The sequence below is a fragment of the Oryzias latipes genome, chromosome 3 (genome assembly GCF_053564925.1).
Source record: "Oryzias latipes strain Hd-rR chromosome 3, Olatipes_Hd-rR_3.1".
NCBI lineage: Eukaryota > Metazoa > Chordata > Actinopteri > Beloniformes > Adrianichthyidae > Oryzias > Oryzias latipes.
Window position 1 is genome coordinate 16,309,593 of NC_136239.1, and position 19,540 is coordinate 16,329,132.

General features: G+C 38.9%; 1 protein-coding gene across 3 annotated transcripts in view; it reads left to right on the forward strand.

Moving 5' to 3' along the window:
• Window positions 1-19,540, forward strand: part of fbn1 (fibrillin 1) — a 67,910-nt gene that overhangs the window by 15,225 nt on the left and 33,145 nt on the right. For all 3 annotated transcript variants that reach the window (XM_078944265.1, XM_023953173.2, XM_023953174.2), the window contains 26 exons: window positions 1,785-1,982; window positions 2,770-2,895; window positions 3,631-3,756; window positions 5,929-6,081; window positions 6,187-6,393; window positions 7,892-8,044; window positions 8,116-8,235; window positions 8,319-8,444; window positions 8,711-8,833; window positions 9,592-9,714; window positions 10,085-10,237; window positions 10,736-10,789; window positions 10,903-11,028; window positions 11,104-11,229; window positions 11,332-11,451; window positions 11,734-11,871; window positions 12,012-12,062; window positions 12,158-12,283; window positions 12,366-12,593; window positions 12,676-12,801; window positions 13,725-13,853; window positions 14,686-14,811; window positions 15,643-15,768; window positions 15,859-15,981; window positions 16,460-16,585; window positions 17,098-17,223. In XM_078944265.1, the coding sequence (XP_078800391.1) occupies window positions 1,785-1,982; window positions 2,770-2,895; window positions 3,631-3,756; window positions 5,929-6,081; window positions 6,187-6,393; window positions 7,892-8,044; window positions 8,116-8,235; window positions 8,319-8,444; window positions 8,711-8,833; window positions 9,592-9,714; window positions 10,085-10,237; window positions 10,736-10,789; window positions 10,903-11,028; window positions 11,104-11,229; window positions 11,332-11,451; window positions 11,734-11,871; window positions 12,012-12,062; window positions 12,158-12,283; window positions 12,366-12,593; window positions 12,676-12,801; window positions 13,725-13,853; window positions 14,686-14,811; window positions 15,643-15,768; window positions 15,859-15,981; window positions 16,460-16,585; window positions 17,098-17,223 (3,459 nt within the window). The remainder of the gene's footprint in view (window positions 1-1,784; window positions 1,983-2,769; window positions 2,896-3,630; window positions 3,757-5,928; window positions 6,082-6,186; window positions 6,394-7,891; window positions 8,045-8,115; window positions 8,236-8,318; window positions 8,445-8,710; window positions 8,834-9,591; window positions 9,715-10,084; window positions 10,238-10,735; window positions 10,790-10,902; window positions 11,029-11,103; window positions 11,230-11,331; window positions 11,452-11,733; window positions 11,872-12,011; window positions 12,063-12,157; window positions 12,284-12,365; window positions 12,594-12,675; window positions 12,802-13,724; window positions 13,854-14,685; window positions 14,812-15,642; window positions 15,769-15,858; window positions 15,982-16,459; window positions 16,586-17,097; window positions 17,224-19,540) is intronic.

Here is a 19,540-nt window from a genome sequence, read left to right on the forward strand (position 1 = left end):
AATTCTCATTTAGACATCAGACCAAACATTTATAAAGATCTTATTCAAAACTAAATTAGATCAAATTCTATTTTAATTCTGTCGATAAAATTTAAATTCACCTGTGTCATCTTGCTACTCAGTGTTAAAGAAGTCAATATTGATCATTTCAAAATAAATAAACAGAAAAAATATCCTATTATCTCAACTGTTTGGTGTAGTTAAGTAAAATTTAAGCCAGTTCAGGAAAAAAAATAATATGAGACTTTCACTGAAAAATTTTCATATAACTAGATTTGGATTTTTAATGCAATCCACAGGATTAGAAAAGATCCAGAGGAGCCAGAATCAACCTGCCAAAGCAGTTCTAGCTCAGAGAAGACAGGAAGAAGGCAAACAAAAACATTTTAATATTAGTTAATTAGTAAAGGCAAAAATCAGTGCATCTACAACGACTGAAGTAGCTCTAGTTCATGGGCTGACCTGGTTCCTGAAGTGTTCAGTTTATAGATTGTCATGCACAACAGTAAACAGCTTTCTTCCCCTCCACTAACTCACGGGGAACATCATCACATCATCTTTCATCCAGCTGCTTTTCTCTTCTGATAGTTTCTAGGCATCGTCGTAGTGTGTTACCATTTACCAAGACATACATTCACACTGCCTGTTTTGTCATTAGGAGCAACTTTAAAGGAACTTTTTTGAGTTTTTGCTACAGATATTATACATTAGCCTTTGGAGTCCTATGTTAGTTATACCCTAGTTATTTTAGGATAGAAAATTTTGACTTTTGTTAGTTTTCCCAATTTGTACTATGGAAAATGACCCTAATGTTACTTTTATGTAGTTCATTCTGACCTGTACAGTTTCTTCATAAATAATTTGACCTTAAACACACATCTTCAGAACAATTGGTGCACGTATTAAATTAAAGAACACCCTTTAAAGTCCTATAATCATCTTTCGATCTATTTTCAAAGTGTTTCCAGTGGCCTTTTAATTATGATTATGTTGTTTTTAGCTAAAATAAAAAAATCTGTTGTTTTCTAGGACATTTTTGCAGAGCGGCAGTAGTTTATTAAAAATTTGCCTCTGAGTTGCGGGTGGGACCGCAACCCCCCACCCCCTATTCCTAAAGAGGACCTGGCTGCAGACATCAATGGCCAGAACCAGAAGTCCTCGACTGAAACTGAAAACCACTCCACATCACTTGACTTTATTTTAACTGGCGACACTAACAGTCATGATCTTTCCTGTTTTATGCTTTAATAGAAGGTTTTTTTTTTTTTTTGCAATTCTGATCACTTTTGCTTTAGAGTCGGGGATAGGGTTAGGGTAAGTTATCTAATTTCTGCTTCCGGCCAGCGATGTCAAGTGCCAACTTGTCTGCTACCAGGTCCGTCTTCCATTACAGTGTTTTACATCACAACTACGCTCTTTTCCAAACTGCTTTTTTGTGCTCTGCTCTAAATTCACAACAAGTTTAATGAAGAAATACTCAAAAATGCACATTTTAGCCTATTTTTCTTAACATATGTCCTCTATCATCAGAAACATACCAGAAAAACATGTTAAAAACACCCAAAGGACGATTTTCGTTAGAGTGGATCTTTAAACCGCCTGCCATGAACACAATTGTAAAGAGAAGGTGGAAACATTTATTTTTCTTTTTTGTTTCTGCTTTTCTTTCATAACATTTCACAGATATTTCCCAATATTTCAAGAACTTGTGTCGGCCCTTTAAAGGAACAATAAAAATGTATTCTTGAGTTTGGAAAATCACAAACATTAATCTCACTTTGCAGATTACCGCACTGGTCCGTGCTTTGCCTCTGTGAATAACCAGATGTGCCAAGGCCAGCTCTCAGGCATTGTGTGCACAAAGACATTATGTTGTGCCACTGTGGGACGAGCGTGGGGTCACCCTTGCGAGATGTGTCCAGCCCAGCCTCACCCCTGCAGAAGAGGGTTCATACCCAACCACCGCACCGGGGCTTGCCAAGGTAAAGTCAGCCCCTCTGAGTCTGTTTCTTCTCTCCTTTTCTCTTGTTAACCCCTGCCTGAACTTCTGAATGTAGTATTTTCTTCCACCCCTTTTCTCTCTATTAACTCTTTCTCCCTCTTATCTGGCCTCACTATCCTCACCTCTGTCCGCGATCCTCTCCCCAGAGGATTAATTCTAATTGGGTTAAATTTGGGTGGGTGGCAGTGCCTCCCACATGTGTATGGAATGCCCTCAGACACCCGCTGTGGCGGGCCTGTCAGAGTCAGTAACACGGGTCAGTGGCAGTGCCACGTGGGAGAGCTCATTTCTGGTAAGACGACCCTGTCTGGCTGCTCCAGACCCGACAACATCAGAACCTCGGCAGGGGAGGCGAACCCGAGCCAGCACCCAGAGGAACACAGAGTACCCTGAGACAGCATCATCCTGCGGGAGTCAGGCTAAATCATTAGATGAATTATATTCAGTACACCTGAAAAACAAAAGTACTTCTAATTGGAAACGCAATTTTTTGATGTCATTGATTCCCTCTTTATCTTCTTAAATGATGTTAGTCATGCTGGACCTGTCTGGTTAAATGAATTGAAGTCTTTGCATCATGTTTTGACTTGTTATTTCCCCTAGTCTGGCTCCATTTTATTTTTCTTCTTGCAGGAGTCAGTCTCTCTGCACTCATGTAACATCATTTTCAAAGGAATCCTAGTTTTTAAGAAGTTTTCAAACTTGAAGAAAAGTGCAGATTTGTGTTTGTGTCAGCCTGTACTGACATAAATGTTGTACATTTTCAGATGTGGATGAGTGCCACGCCATTCCTGGCATCTGTCAAGGAGGGAACTGCATCAACACAGTGGGATCCTTTGAATGTAAATGCCCTGCTGGGCACAAGTTCAATGAGATCTCACAGAAATGTGAAGGTAAGAATTAAGCGAGCCAGCAACTATCACCGCCTGACTTTCCGTGTCAGTATGAATGACAGAGTACACCGAAGAATATCTTAAAAGCTCTAGCAAGTTCAGAGGGTTTGAAGCCACATCCGTCTCTTTGTGGTGCGCTTCACCTCTGTCATGGTTTTCTGATTATTACTTTGTGGCGGGAGGACCACACATAAGCCACTTCATGCGCTTCCCTTTAAAAAAAGTTTAATTAAACCAAAGCAGCCCTCTGTTTTCTCTCTTAAATGTGAGGTTTGAGGTTTGTTAAACTTTTATTTTCCTTCGTTAAGTTATAAACTCTTCAGTCAAGTTGCAAATAAAACAAAAAAAGTATACATTGTACAATGGGATTTTCTTTCAGCTTTTACTAATTTTTAATAGAAATTAACTGTTCTCACATATTTCTTAAACATTACCACAAAAATCGTTAAGTGTCTTGTTACCAATTTTACATTAACTTCAGTTTATTTTTTTACAAAAATTGAATACTTTTAAGCTGAAAATATTTGACCATAATAAAACATTTTTCAAAATAGTTTTTTGATCATTTAAGACATTAACCAGCATGTTTAGGTAAGTTAAAATAATTCAAATTTCATGCACAGTTTGAGTTTGTGTACGTAGGGTGCTTTACAAATAAATTGACCTTTTCTACATTTTGTTATGTTTTTCATCAAAAGTGATTTTGTTAACAATGCAGGCCTCCTTTCCCCCCAGATCTGGATGAGTGCTCAAACATCCCAGGTCTCTGTGGAGTGGGTGAATGCTCCAATACTGTTGGCAGCTATTTCTGCAAGTGTCCTCAGGGGTATTACACTTCTGTTGATGGATCTAGATGTATAGGTAAGTTGTGCTGATTGTTACTTTTTTGTTCCACTTGGATAAATGGAAAAGTAATCAAAGCTAAGAGGCAGCTTGTCCTTCTTCCCACATTTTTTTTGGTTCTTTCTATGTTTGGCAATCAAAGCAGATAAAGTCAAATTCCTCTCAGTGTTCCAGCTGGTAGAAATTAGGTCAGTAGTCACTTGCATGTTTGCAGTTCCAGAAAATTGAAATGACTTTTCTTTGAACTGAGGGGAACATGTGATGAAAGAAACTAAACAAACCCGTTTGGTCTCCAGTAAACATTTAATTTTAGAAGAAAGGAAGTTTGTGTGGATCTGCGCTTCAGCCTGCATGAACAGGGATCGTCATCGTGATTACCCAAAAGCAGCCACAGAGCTTCTTTGTCTAGTTAAATGTTACCAGGATCAGGGAAGGAATGGATGTTATTAATAAACATTCAGTTTCACATTCTTGCATGAATGGATGCACCAACATATCCAGACTTATGTGTTGGAGGAATGTGACATGTTTTGTGCCAGAAAGTATTGCAGCAAACAATCAAGTCCATTTTTATCACCCAAAAACGGACAGTCTAGACTTCGTAAGGGGCAAACTTAATTTTGATTTACCTTTTTCCATCAGTCAGTTTGCCCGAAAGGATGTCAGAGATCTGAATACAATTACATATATTGTCTGTGTGTAAATTACAACATAATTTATTATTTAGTAGAAAGGCACTTGAGTACAGTTCCCTTCTATTTTGGTTCTATTTGTTCTTTTCATGAAGAGTTCCACATTGCATTGACATATTCAATTTACAACATAAGTCCAGCCATCTTTATGACAGGGAAGGAGCAGTGAGAAGAATGACAGTCTTATTTTATTCCTTTCCCCTATATCAAATCCTAAAGAAAAAAAATTAAAAAGGCAATCCTATATGGCCTATATGTACCACACACAACACTAACCATGCATACCATATTCCTCAAGTTTCTTCTTTACAACCATTTTCTCAAATAAAAGTTTATTGGAACAACTTTTCAGAACCTTCTGTTAAGAATTCCAAACTTTTCACCCTGACAATAGAAAAATCTTTGCTTTAGAGTAGTATAAGCAGCTTGAAACCTAAAATCATATTTCCTCCTGTGATTTTTATCTTCCGAAGTAAAAACAAATAACTTTTGTTAACTTGCTGGCACCTCTCTATTCTTATTTTTAAACATACCTAGTAACGTTTGCTCTTTCACAACATATTCTAATTTTAAAAATCCTGAATTATTAAACAATACATTTGAATGTTCCCTATATCCATGTATTATTTTAATAACCTTTTTCTGCAGTAATTGTAACAATATGGAATAGGTTTTATATTTATTGCCCCACACTTCAATACTTCAGAACGTAAAACAAGGTAACAACATTAAACATTATAACATTCTCAGCACATTACAGGGTAACTAATACCTAACATTATTCAAAATAGCAATAGCAAAACCCAGAAATTTAGTATTTTCCTAATTAAATTAAAGCTTATTACAGGCCATTATATTTACATTTAATCATTGCAAATATTGATATCTTTTATTAAATTTTTACATTTTTTCCTGCACAATTTTTTTTGTGTCATGTGTTCAATACATTTAAGCATGTCACAAATGTTGTTTTTATATATATAAGAGAAAAAGAATAGAACCCAAGATTGACGCGTTTGGAAGTCCACATTCAACATTCATGCATTTTGAGACGTGACCTGCAAATTGTCCACATTGTTGTCTTTTATGTAAGTAACCAGTTGAGGGCCACTACTCTTAATCCAAACAGACATAACTTTGAAATTGAAATAGAAGGATCAACAGTATCCAATTTCTCTTTAAAATCAATAAATTCCCCTATTAAATATTTCTTTTCATTATTTGCTGTTGAAATATCTTCTAATATTTTCATCATTGCCAGAGCTGTAGATGTAGATGGAAGCTGTGCAGGTAGGAAGAAAAAAAAGACAAGTTCTCACCTTTATATGAAATATTTCATCTTCAAATGGCTTTCATTTTCCCAAGGATGGACTCTCTGCAGGGGCAACACATTCTTTCTGATTTAACTCTTGACAGTTTGGTGAACATTGGAACTGCATGAGCCATTCTTTGTAAAAGCTTTTTCAAAACGGATTCTATTCTGCGTTCTTTCCCACAGACGGCCGTGGCGGATACTGCTACGCCAGCCTACTGAATGGGCGCTGTGCCAACCAGAATTCTCAGCTGCTGACTAAAATGCAGTGTTGTTGCGACAGTGGACGTTGCTGGTCTGACGGCTCTACCCCTGAGATGTGCCCCATTCGTGGAACAGGTGGAGTGGCTCACCGTCACATAGTTTTAGATTTTCTGTTCTCATGAGTCTCCATGTCTCAACGCCGAGCTCACGTTCCATTGTTTATTGATGTGCTTGTGTCAGAGGCATACCAGAGGCTGTGCATTCAGATACCTGATAACGATGAAGCAGTTGTGTTCCCTGGTCGTGGTCCAAGGCCGGAAGTGCCCAATATCTATCCGGTTCCTCGTCCAGATCGGCCAGAGATTTATGGACCCCCTCCAATCCCGGAGAGGGAACGGATCCCTGATTATATTCCTGAGCAAACTCCTATACAGCCACCCCCACACGGTATCCCACTTCCTACTACTTCTGTTTGGTTGAAACATTCCTGCCAATAAAACGTCAACTATAATTTGAACTCATAGTTTACTATCTAAGTTTTATAGTCAAACAAATTTGTTCTTACTGTCTGAAGTTATTCTCTTTCACTTTTGAGTGTTTTCATAAAAATGACATGACATAAAACTTTAGTCTTCACAAGATTTAAGAAATGGAAAATATCAGAGAAGCAGCAAAACTACACCTACTATACTTTAATAAGAATTTAACATTGTTACTTGATTAGTTTATTATACTATCTTTATTAATAAAGAAAATTGTTAGTAGTTCACAGATTTGGAATCTTTTTGTGGTGTATGTTGACACAGTTAAAAAAGAAAAGTCCTTTGTACTTAATTATTGAGGACATGCTGTAAAGCCATTTAAAAGAAAGTTGGAGTTCACCTTTGTGAATGGAGAAATTCTTGAAGTACTTTAAGTTTGTCACATGGCAGGTTAGTTTTTTATTTGGCAAAGTTGTATCTAAAAAATCCTAAGACTTCTGGTACAGTGCATCCCAAAAGAAGGAGACCAAAGCAAAGATTAAGGTTTTGAGAAAAACTAAACATCCTAATGACTCAACAACTTTATCAGAGCAGCTTTCTCGTCAAAATTGTCAAACGCAGTTTTAAAGTCCCACTCCAATCAATCTATTATAAAACATTCCTTAGTGATGTTTTGATTATGATTATGCCGTTTTTAGCTTAAATCAAAATAAATGTGTAGTTTTGTGGGAAATAGTTTCTGCAGAGCGCCAGTACTTCATTAGAAATTTGTCTCTGAGTTTGTGGGCAAAACTGTTCATGCAGAATAACTCTTCCCCACTTCCCATCATCCATCTATTTACACTGTCTCCTGCTGTCTTACAGCCCCTCACAACCATAACTTAACATTACCAGCACAGCAAAAATGGCGAGCAATATTGGAGCTGTTCCGCTGTACAGTTTTGAGCCAGATACCAGCTGTACATGGGATCATGGTACAAACATGTACATGTATCTAGTCATTAACAAGCAACGGAATGGAGCATTAAATTATGTTTAGAAATGCAATTTTAGGGTTCATTTTCATTGTATATGTCCATTATTAGAAATATACTACAAGAACATGTTAAAAACACCAAAACACAATTTTCATTGGAGTTGGTCTTTAAAAACGTTATTAAGGCTTGCTTTGCTGACTGGCTTTCAGCCACAGAGACAACCATGAACCCCACTGGTCAGTATTGCAAAACCAAATGTAAAGCCACCTTTTTGTCATTGGAGTATTAATTGTGGTCAATAAAACAAGTACATCCCAAACTAGAATAAAAATAGAATGCAGTTCCAATTGCAAAAAAAATAAATAAATAAATAAAAGAGTCCTAATTGTAGAATCTTTCTATTGCAAAAAAGCCAAAATTCTCAAAAAATGTGTCTTTTGCCTAAATATATTTTTCTTAACTAATGTTTGTTCGTTTTTTTATTAGTTCCTACTATAATCCAAACACAAAATATAAGCAACCCATGCCAGTTCTACCGAAACCTCTGCCTGAATGGCAGGTGTGTCCCATTGCCGGGAGGCACATATCGCTGTGAGTGCAACATGGGCTTCAAGTTGGATAGAAGGGGCGAATGCATTGGTAAGTTTGACAGATTTTAGAGGCTACATTCTGGTGGTTTATGTCATAAAACATCTCGTTTTGCTCTCCAGATGATGATGAGTGTGAGAGAAACCCATGTGCACATGGAGAATGTGTGAACACCCCTGGGTCTTACATCTGTCAATGTCCTGCCGGCTTCCAGTCAACTGCGACCAGGACGGAGTGCCGGGGTAACACCCCCACACGCCCAAACATGATTTAAGGAAGGCACAGAATGTGTGCTTAGTGTCCTTTGTGGTTTGGTTCCCATCAGATCTGGATGAGTGTGTGGCCAATGGTCGGATCTGCAACAACGGCCGCTGTGTGAACACTGAGGGGAGCTTCCACTGTGTCTGCAATGCTGGGTTTGAAATTACAGCAGATGGAAAAAATTGTCAAGGTTTGTCAAATAAAAACCTCTGCGCAGAACGTTAAACACATGCAAGCCTTTAAATGATCAAACTTTCTTTTGTGTTGCATCTCCAAATATGTAGTTGACAACACATTAATACAAGCTTCTTATATTGTCATGCATTTCTGAAGCTGATATATCAACTTTTTATTATTTTTAATCAACCCAGTAATAATCTTTGATAGTCTAACATAAAGTACACTTATAGAGCTGTTTTTGATTCACACCCATTAATTTGATTCTCTTCATTTCAGACCAGGACGAGTGTCTGATCAGAAACATGTGCCTCAATGGACTGTGCATAAATGAAGATGGCAGCTTTAAATGCATCTGTAAATCTGGATTCCTGCTTGACACCAGTGGACGCATGTGTGTAGGTGCGTTGGTTGAACGTTGACTACTGTATGGTCACTTTTCTCTTGTACCAGCATTTCTGTTTAGTAGACCAAAACACGCAGGGTAAAAATCCCCCAAAAGCCTTGGAAAAATCCCCCAGCATCCTGGAAGGTAATCAGGATTGGTTGATAGTCAGGGTCTGCCTTTTTTTTTTTTAATTCAAACAGACGGCCTTTGCCAAAGCTGTCTTGTGCAAAACAAGCCATGTTGCCCCATCCTGAGATTAGCAAATCACGCTATAAAGCCAACAATTGATCTGTACGTTTGTTGCACTCAAACTCATTGTTCAAAGCGTTGGAATCAAATGCAGATTAAATCAGTGAAAGTTAAATGCCTGTTTGTGCAGACGTTTAATCTCAGAGACACTGACCTGGTTTAGTCATGTGAAAATAAATAAATTGTAGACTAGGGTGTGGGCGAAGTGTGCTTATGTATGCAGACTTTAATGAAATGTGTAGTCTAAAGAGGCCCTGGGGCCTCATTGTCTCTCCAAAGTGTGGCTGCTCCCCATCACACCCAAATAAAGCTCTTGCACACACAAACACACATACAGGGTAGTGCACGCATGACTCAATTACTGTTTGATTGATGTCATTATCAAGATTCTTGCAAAACTGTGAGGCGATGAAGTTTAGATAGGAAAATGTTTATTTTGTTGAGATCACAGAGGTGAATGTGGGCTGCAGTTTGGCTGACTCCAGCCTTCTCCTTTAAATTTTAAATTTGCGTTTGGTTGCAGACATCGATGAGTGCGAGACCCCAGGCATGTGTATGAACGGACACTGCGTCAACACAGAGGGCTCGTTCCGCTGCGAGTGTATGGCCGGGATGGCGGTGGGCCTGGATGGACGAGTCTGTGTTGGTAAATTTAAGGGAAAAAAAGTTTTTTTTGTAAAGCATCCTTCAAACTTAAAAGCAATCATTCAGCTAATCCTTGTTTTAGATTTCATTTTGTTCAACACCTCCATGTAGCTCATGGAAGCAAAATCTGATGTTTTTTTGTTTGATATCGGAAATACTGCAGTTCTTTAAATGACTTCCTGCTTAGATAAGATCACTATGGTTGAGCCTACATTTCTTTAATAAATCATGGCTTGTTAAGGTGGAAAGATTTGTTTTTGCAAATGTTGTTGCTTACTGAAAATCATGGCTTTGTAACTGTTAATTTGAATTTAAACTTTTCAGTTTTTATCCCATTTTTACACTCTTTTTTTCTTTTCTTCCTTGAACAGACACACATATGCGGAGTACTTGTTATGGCGGCTACAATCGAGGGCAGTGTGTTAGGCCTTTGTTTGGAGTTGTGACCAAGTCAGAGTGCTGCTGTGCAAGCACAGAGTATGCCTACGGAGAGCCCTGCCAGCCCTGCCCCCGAGAAAGCTCGGGTACGGATGTTCAAGCCGCTCCAGCATTCACGCACCAAACGTGACACACAATTCCAGTCAACAATAGCTTGTTTTATTCAAAACACACCTGTTAAAGCCAAAGTCCTTCAGTTTAACAGCCCCATTATTTCAGAATACCTGAGTGGATTTCTTAATTGACAGAACATCAGTCATGAAGTCAAGCTGTTTGGCCTCAGACTCCCATGTTTTAGACTTGAACACATCCACCCAAATGAAGACTTTAAAGCCATTCATTTACTTTTCATTACTCCTGCCAGTTAAATTCTCTGTATCAAAAGAACTGCACCACATTAGGAGATGGTTTTATACATCTAGGCTCAACGAGAAAACCTTTCACTGGGTAATGACATGGTATAAAAAAAGCTGGTTTTAGCCTTTTTCTTTTTTTTTTACTTTTCTGAACTTTTCTCATAGATAATACTGCTGTTTCCATTTTTATCAGCAAAGCTGATTTGTTTTTGTGTGTTTTTATTGCAGCTGAGTTCCAGGCTCTGTGCCCCAGTGGCTCTGGCACAGCCGGCGATGGAAGAGGTAATGACAAGTTTGGCCATGTGTGCTCCAGTGGTTTTTAATGTATAGTAATGGAGTGACCAAGCCGTGCTGTTTAAGCTCATGTGCTCATAAAGTTCCTTCTGCTTTCTCAGACATTAATGAATGTGCCCTGGACCCTGACATTTGCCAGAATGGAGTGTGTGAGAACATGCAGCGCACATACAAATGCACCTGCAACACAGGCTTTGAGGTGGACCTCTCAGGAAGAAACTGTGTTGGTAGGTGACATGTTTCTTTAGAACTTTTGTATGACCGTCCATAATCATTTCATCTTTTTGTTTTTGTCTTTTCAGACATTAATGAGTGTATGATGAACAGCCTGCTCTGTGACAACGGTCTGTGCAGGAACACGCCGGGAAGCTTCACCTGCCAGTGCTTCAAAGGATTCCGATTTGATCCGGAAACGGACGTCTGCGAGGGTCAGGACATCGCCCTTTCTTTATTTTGTCTTATGGTGATGCTTTATCCACATAACACTAACAAATTCGGGAGACTGAAGTCTGTATTTTTCTGCTCCATAGATATAAATGAATGTGAGTCAAACCCTTGCATCAACGGGGACTGCGTGAACAGCCAAGGCTCCTTTGTGTGTACTTGTTCAGCAGCCAGTTCTTTAGACAGCACTGGATTAGAGTGCATAGGTAAGGAAATGTTAACATCAGCTACGTATAAACTGGAAATTTTTTGGAATGAAATGTGCTAAATAGATGAAAGAAGAAAAAAACTTCTTAACTTGAGTTTCTTTTCATCTACATGTTGACAACTATTGATCCCAGACTGTTATTCTAAAAAAATAAAATAAAATAATAATCTGGTCTTATAAACGGTTCCGGTATTTAACGTCATGCAGACATGCTGTCAGAGCAAAACCAGCCACATTACATCATCAGTGTGTTGTATGTCCAATAACTCCTGTTAAACAGAGACAGTAAAGAGCACCTGCTGGCTAAAGATGGTGAATAATCGCTGTGAGGTCAACATCAATGGAGCCACGCTCAAGTCTCACTGCTGCGCCACACTGGGAGAAGCCTGGAACAGTCCGTGCGCCAAATGTGAAAAAGGTGACTGCCAATTTGTCCTCATAAAGACAAAAAAACCAAAGTGATGTTTTACAACTATTTTTAAAACATTGCTTTTTCTGTCTGTTTTTCTAAAAAAAAATCCAGCTGAGATTTTCTTTTTTTAAACTTTTTGTATCTAGATCCAATCTGTGGTAAAGGTTTTGCTAGAGTCAAAGGAAATGTCTGTGAGGGTAAGAGCTGTTTTGAGATTATCTTGATGCAAAGATTTCTTCTTTTCCTGTAAACGTTTTTTAGAACAAAAATATTCTGCTTCTCTCCGCCTCAGATGTGGACGAGTGTCAGGTGTTTCCCGGAGTTTGCATCAATGGCAAGTGTGTAAACACACAAGGTTCCTTTTTCTGCCAGTGCCCCCCTGGGATGACCGTTGATGTCAGCGGAAGAACTTGCATTGGTAGATATTCCAGTCTTTTAGAACACTGCTAAATCAGTGGTACCATTCACATAAACGGCGCGTATCCTGTTTTTACATGCAGACCTGCGCACAGAGCATTGTTATCTGACCCATGACGATGAGCGCTGTGGAACACCCATACCAGGGAGGCACCGTGTGGACGCCTGCTGCTGCTCAGTTGGAGTTGCCTGGGGTCCCGAGTGTGATGAATGTCCAGAAAATGGCACTCCGGAATTTGCCCAGCTTTGCCCACGTGGCCCAGGCTTCTCACACAGGGGGGACTTCATCAACGGCAGACCTTTCCTCAAAGGTAGTGCTTTACAGTGCACAGCATAGAGTGTATTGTTGCAGCATCTGCTCTCACACGGGTTTATCTCTGCTCTAAACCTTAGACATAAATGAATGCAGGATGATCAACACCCTGTGCTCCAATGGGAGGTGCCGGAACACCATTGGCAGCTTCCGATGTCGCTGCGACAATGGTTTCGCTCTGGATGCAGATGAGAGGAACTGTACTGGTGAGACAGAAGTGTTTGCGTCTTCATATTGTATGATGCTATGTCTATATATATATTTTTTATCTTTTTACAAGGTGTTCCTCATGACTCTTGGAAAATATAATAAAATCAGTTGATTACACAAGTTAAACTATCAGTTCAATATGTGTAGTAATGACTGATAAATCATTTTCTATTGCCGGCTGAATTTTGACAATTAAATGTTTAGTTCACAAAAATATACATGTATACATGAAACAGATAGGATTTTTTGCTTGTAACACTGCTACATCGTCTTTTCCCAAGTGCAGCCACCCGTCATCAGTTACAAATGTACAGCTCTCTCCACCAACTCTAATTATAGTAAAGTGGTGTAAAGCCCTTGCATACATTCAGTTCATTCAGTCTAATGGGAGTCTGACTGTTTTGGATTTGCTGGAGCTGCTCCCACGTTGTCTGGTTAGCTGCATTATGGCCTGGCAGAAATGTGCACACATATCTGAAGGTTTAAATTGCATTACAGTTTATTTATTGAGAAATGTTTTATAGGCTCTGGGTAAGAAAATTACACCTGGGACCTTTTAACCTCATACCACTGAGATTCCAGCCTGACGTCTTTGTGTTAAATGTTTCAGAATGTGGCTTACAACTGAATGGAGGCCAGGTCTTAAGTTTTAGACTGGTGGAATCTGCTTGAGGAGCCACTTAATCTCCACTCAGTCTCATTTTTATAGTCCTTCTTTCATGTTGTAGTCTCTACCCAAATACTTTGTGCGTTCACGCTCTGCTTGCTATGCCAATTAAACTTTAAATATAAGCCTCTCGGATTGTTTGCTTCTTATCTTAACTATTGTGTCAATAAATCTTTCTTTTGTTTTTCTGTAGTTGATGATGTTCTAGAGGTTTAAAGTTGTCACCTTGGATTGTTTGCACTTCCTTCCTAGACATTGACGAGTGCCGCATCTCTCCGGACCTGTGCGGACAGGGCACGTGTGTCAACACACCAGGAGATTTCGAGTGCAATTGCTTCGAAGGTTTCGAGAGTGGTTTCATGATGATGAAAAACTGCATGGGTGAGTAATGACTCACACTCATACATCTGGAGAGGCTGAATATACAAGAAGCCATCCCACACGCTTTAGGTACAGACAGTTTGATGTCTTTGAAAAGTTTCTGAGGGTATGACCGGGAGGGGCAGAAGCATATTTTTGCCAGTTTAGGTCTTCTCATAGAAGGAGAGTCTGTCACACAACCCCTGTCTCGAATCATAGCCTCCCCCTCCACTCTCCCTGTTGAGGTATAAACTCTGAGTGAGGTGCTTAGACATGGGACCAGCTCTAAAAGTGGAGGATGTGATCTAATATTTGTATGCTGTGGCAGTTTGTTTTTTTAAATAGTCGTGTGTGTGAGTGTATGTGTGTGTGCTGTTTGAAAGCGCTCAAAATGACCAGTCCACCAGGCACAAAAGCTCATAAAACTGGTCTGCTTTTATGATAATGTTAAAGATAATTGTCCTTTATTCCGTCTGCATATGCAGCCAGTCAGCTGGCATTCAAAAGCACTTTTATATGCAACTATTACACTAAATGTTTAACCTTCTGTGGAAAAGCTCTGTTTGTCGTCTGGTCTTATTTGAATGCATTCTTAAAAATAATTCTCGGTGTCAACACAACTCAGTCGTGATATTTAAGCGACTCCAATAAGCAATTATAACATTTACTTGCCTGATTATGTGATGATGTCAGAAGAATGATTTTTCCTCTACTTCTTTAGATGAGAAAACAGACGCTATTCCCGCATTTCCTCGTGCAGTCCTTTTACTGAATGTTTCATGAGCCTGTTTTTGTGTAATCCACGCCTGACATTATCTGTTGCCATGTCTCGTGTGTTTTCTTCCCTTGTCAGACATCGATGAATGTGAGAGGAACCCTCAGTTGTGTCGTGGAGGTGAATGTGTAAACACGGAAGGCAGCTTTCAGTGCATTTGCCCCCCAGGACATGAGATCACCCCTGATGGGTCAGCCTGTCAAGGTTAGAATCCATGCATTTTACTTTAATCTTGGGTTTTCTCTTCTTCCTTAACTATTTATGTGGGAACTGTCTAAGATTCAAAAGGTGCAAAATATATTTGGGAAAAAAAGCAATGTTTGTTATAATTTTTGCTTTTTCACTTACATAGGTTCTTTTAGAGTATCTAAAACCTTGAAAAATGAAGTACTTTAGAAACCAAAACACTTTAGTCAAGCATAGTTGACTTGATGAATGTTTCTTTACCTTAGTCTACTTGAACAATTTTCCTTGTGATCACAATATCCTTTAAAATAATTCAAATTTTTTACGTGCATGCTACATAAAATTGCTGACACTTTACTCCCCATCTCTGTGGTGGACACTTGCTATTTTCAGCAGAGGAAACTGGCATCCTCCCTTTTTATCAATTGGATGAGGAATGTTATTATCACGCTCTTTTCTCAAAGGGTGGATTTTTGCAGCCGGGTATTGACCTCTTATGTCCGCCGCTCCAATGCTGCAGTGAGACTCCGGACCTATGCAAGCTTCAGTAGCATCCCAATGTTCCAGTTAAACACAGAATCTTGTTCCTAAATTCAGACTTTACTAAGATTGTTCACCCCAGCTGCGACTTTTAACATCAGCATATTTCTTTCAATTCACTTTCAATGTTCCATATTCTATGCTATTGAGTGAATTGCATTGGGTTTTTGCACTGTTAGTTTTTGCCTTTTCCATTGCTTTTTTTTCCTTAAGTGCAGTTTTTCTACAATTGATCTCCCTGTTCTTCCTACAAAGATACTTTATGTATATGTGGACCACATTTGATAATCTTGTTTTTTTCTGTCACAGACATCAATGAATGTGACTTGAGCGACAGGCTGTGCAGGAATGGTCAGTGTGTCAACATGGTTGGGAGCTATTACTGCAACTGTAACACAGGATACAAATCTACCGAGGATTTGGTGAATTGTGTTGGTACGTCCATAACTTGCAACAGTTTTTTGGAAAACAGAATGGGTTTTCTGCTATTCTAACATATCTCACTACTTTTTTGTGCCTTCTCAGACATCGATGAGTGTACGATTGAGAATGGTGGATGTGAGACTTTTTGCACCAACTCAGAGGGCAGCTATGAGTGCAGCTGCCACAACGGATATGCTTTGATGCCTGATCAAAGAAGCTGCATTGGTGAGAAACTTTGGTTCTTCCATTTATTTGTGAATTTACTTTCCTATCTCAGGATCATTTTCTGTGGTTGGCACGCTGCTGCCTAAGTTTGCCAGTATTATCAACATTTAGTCTTGTCCTGCATCATTTTAGCATCAATAGTAGAAAAAAAAGCATTCTGAAAATGTGTGCAGGAAACTTAAAATTCTGTTTTCTAGTTCCCTTTCTTTTCTTTTTACTTTAAAATGATGACAGACTATTATTGATATTTATTTTAAAGTTCCGGTAAAGCTTTTCAATTTTCATGTTCTGTTCTGACTCTAAGTTTAATCAGAGGACTCGGAAACAAGTCAAAATATTACAGACAATTGGAGGGAAATCTATTTTGTAAAATTACTTTAGAGGAAGGTCTAGTAATTTAATGCCCAATGTAGACAGGAATATATTGTTGTGATCTTCTTTGCCTTCACCTTTTTCTATATCTGTCTATTAAATATAGATATTGATGAATGTGAGGAGAACCCAAGCACCTGCGATGGGGGCCAGTGCACCAACATCCCAGGGACTTACCAATGCCTGTGCTTTGACGGCTTCATGTCATCTGAGGATATGAAGTCGTGCCTGGGTAACGGATGCACATTTTTTAATGTTCAGAATTAAACTCTGCAGGGCTGCCCTTATTAAAACCAGGAGGTTTGATTTACCCCCTCCGAACACGCAACACACACAACGCATAATGAATGTCTTTAAGGTTATCCAAGATATGAGTCACGAGAATGCGGTTTAATGACTCAGATCTGTGAGCCTGAGCCCAAGAGTGGGGAGTCATGTTGTTGATTTATAAGATAGTGAACGTTGTGTTCGTCGGGCTGAGCAGGGAGGAATGTGTGACATTTAGACGTCTAGTTCTACGGAGTTAAGAAAAACCTGACATGGTTGATGTAAGATTGCCTGAATGGAGCTGCACAAACACTCAATTCTTGCCGTATTTATTCACAATAAAGGCATTTTATAGCTGGGCTATAGTTCATGATATATTTTTTTAGAGGGGTGTTTTCTGACGTCAAGCTTTTTGAAATTGGCCAGCCAAGTCAACAAGAGCTTAAATCATCTGCCTGTTTCCTCTTCTTTGTCTAGATGTGGATGAGTGTGAGTTGAACTCAAACATCTGTCTGAGTGGGAACTGCGAGAACACCAAGGGTTCCTTCATCTGCCACTGTGACCTGGGCTACTCTGTGCGTAAGGGAACCACAGGCTGCACAGGTGAGTCAGACGGCCGTCATTGTGTCATGCAGTAGCTGGAATTTCCTGCTTCTTATTCAGTAAGCACAGTGTGCTGTCCAGTCGCATTACTTAAAAAAGAGCGACTCTGACATCACTCACGAGCACCTGTGTGACACCATCATGGCACTGCTCACAGATATCGTCCACAACGGGAGCACCACCTGTCATCACATGTTCACATTGCAAAGCACCTTTGTTTATTCCTGCACTGCTCTTTCATTATGATCAGCTAAACATTACGTGATGGTTGGAAACTCTCTGCGGCACGTAATCACCTGAATGAGCTCCAGAACACATAAATACAAAAATCCATCCGGCTGCTGGAGTCTTTTGCTCATTTGCACTCGCTTGTCATCTTGTGGGAATTAGGTCTGATTTATAACACCTCTTATTTTGCAATTAAGGGCTAGCTGGAAGTTTAGTCAGCAATGCTATCTGGCCTTGCTTTGAAAATGAGTCAGACATCAGCAGACTTCAGAAGCAAATAAAGATTTGTCCGAATTTGTCTTAAGTTTCTTTCCCTCCTAAGCGCTCGCTAAGAAACAGGAGTTACACAGACACAAAGTCCTCCTCATTCTGGTTCCATTAAAATGTCAATTTCGCTTGTGTTGAGAAAGCTAGTCCTGCAGCACAGCAACCAGTGTTGAATCATTTGTTTGGAATTTCAGTCCCAGACCAAGGAATTAACAGTCTAATTCCTCTAAGCTAGACAGGATGTTGTCTAATAGACAAGTAAACAACTAGTGCCATGGTACTTTTTTTAACAAGTGAACTTTTCACCAAAAAATAAAATAAAAACTTTGTAGCAAACTAAAGTTAACAACTCATGCTAAAAGTTTACAGTTCCGGACACTTGTGTATGTTTAACAAATTTAAGATTTAAAATAAACCAAACTTGGGTCTACCTTCTCTCTTTATAGTTTTGCAATTTGTTTTAAGCAAGACATAGGTTCTGCAGGAGAACAGCCTCATTTTTTTCCACACCAGATCCTACCTTTCCAAAATTCCTCCTTTTTCCCCATTTTCAGTCATGTCATGGAGGAAATGTGCACAGTCCCTCACTTGACTAAACTTTGTGTTTTAACAAACTACTATCAAAAATAACATCTAGACAGATTTTTTATTTTAAAAGCTTCCCCAGTGGTCTCTCGTTTATGATTATGTTGTTTTTAGCAACAAAAAAATACCAATGTATTCTGTTCAAGGACATAGTTTCTGCAGAGCAGAAGTTAATTAAAAATTCACATCTGAGTTGTGATTGGGACTGTTGGCATGGAGCAACTCTGCCCCCCTTTCCCATCACCCATAACTGAGCAGAGAGCTTGTTACCTGCTCATTGAATTTTCTATGTAACAAATACGTTCTTTTTCAAATGGGATTTTTTCGACTGCTCCTGATTCACAGTGATTTGAATAAAGAAATACAAATTTTCTTTAAATACGTCCTCGATGAGATAAATGCCACAAGTAGATGCTAAAATCAAGAAAAACTATTTTTTCATCAGAGTGGGTCTTTCGTTTTTATATTTGTGTTTGTCTTATTTATGGTTCTTTTTGCCTATTTCAATAGTCCCATAAAGTGCTTTTAATATAACTGAATTCAATTGAATTATCTCCTCATGAGTTGGATCTGTTCCCTAACATGACTCCATGTGACCTAAATTCTCCCAATGGAGGAATTCAGTCCCACTGAGGTCTTGATGAAACAATATTAATTTTCTTTCTTGACCAATCATTAATTCATATGTAGTGATTTGCGCTTGTTTGGATTTATTTATTTAGAATACAATTATTGTATTATTTATTTAAAGTTAAGATGGTTTGGGAGGTGCCTTTTTGAAGTCATAATACAAACTTTTATATTTATTTAAATCACTAAAAAGTGAAAAGGGCAAGTGTTGTACTGCAAAATCTAAAAATTTTAGGTTTTAGGACAATACAGACAGAGGCAGAAAGATGAATGAAAGAAAAACTGGGCAAACATAAAGACAGCAAAAAGTAAGATTGTGAACTTTTCATGCATCTGTCAGATATTACCCTGTAAAAATCAAAGCTCGTCTTTGACACCAGCTGCAGTTTCTTGACACGCTTCTCGCCTGCAACGTTCCCTTGTTTGCGCTTTGCTTTTTTCTCTGCAATGCTCTCTCTTTCATCAAAGGCTGGTGGGGTCATTAATTCCATCTGTAATCCAGGAAGATTTGTTCTCCTCTTGCCCTCATATTAACCTCATCATCAAATGTGGTGTAAATATAGCCTCTCCTCAGGAAGACTGTAAACTAGGAGGACTGTAATCTCTA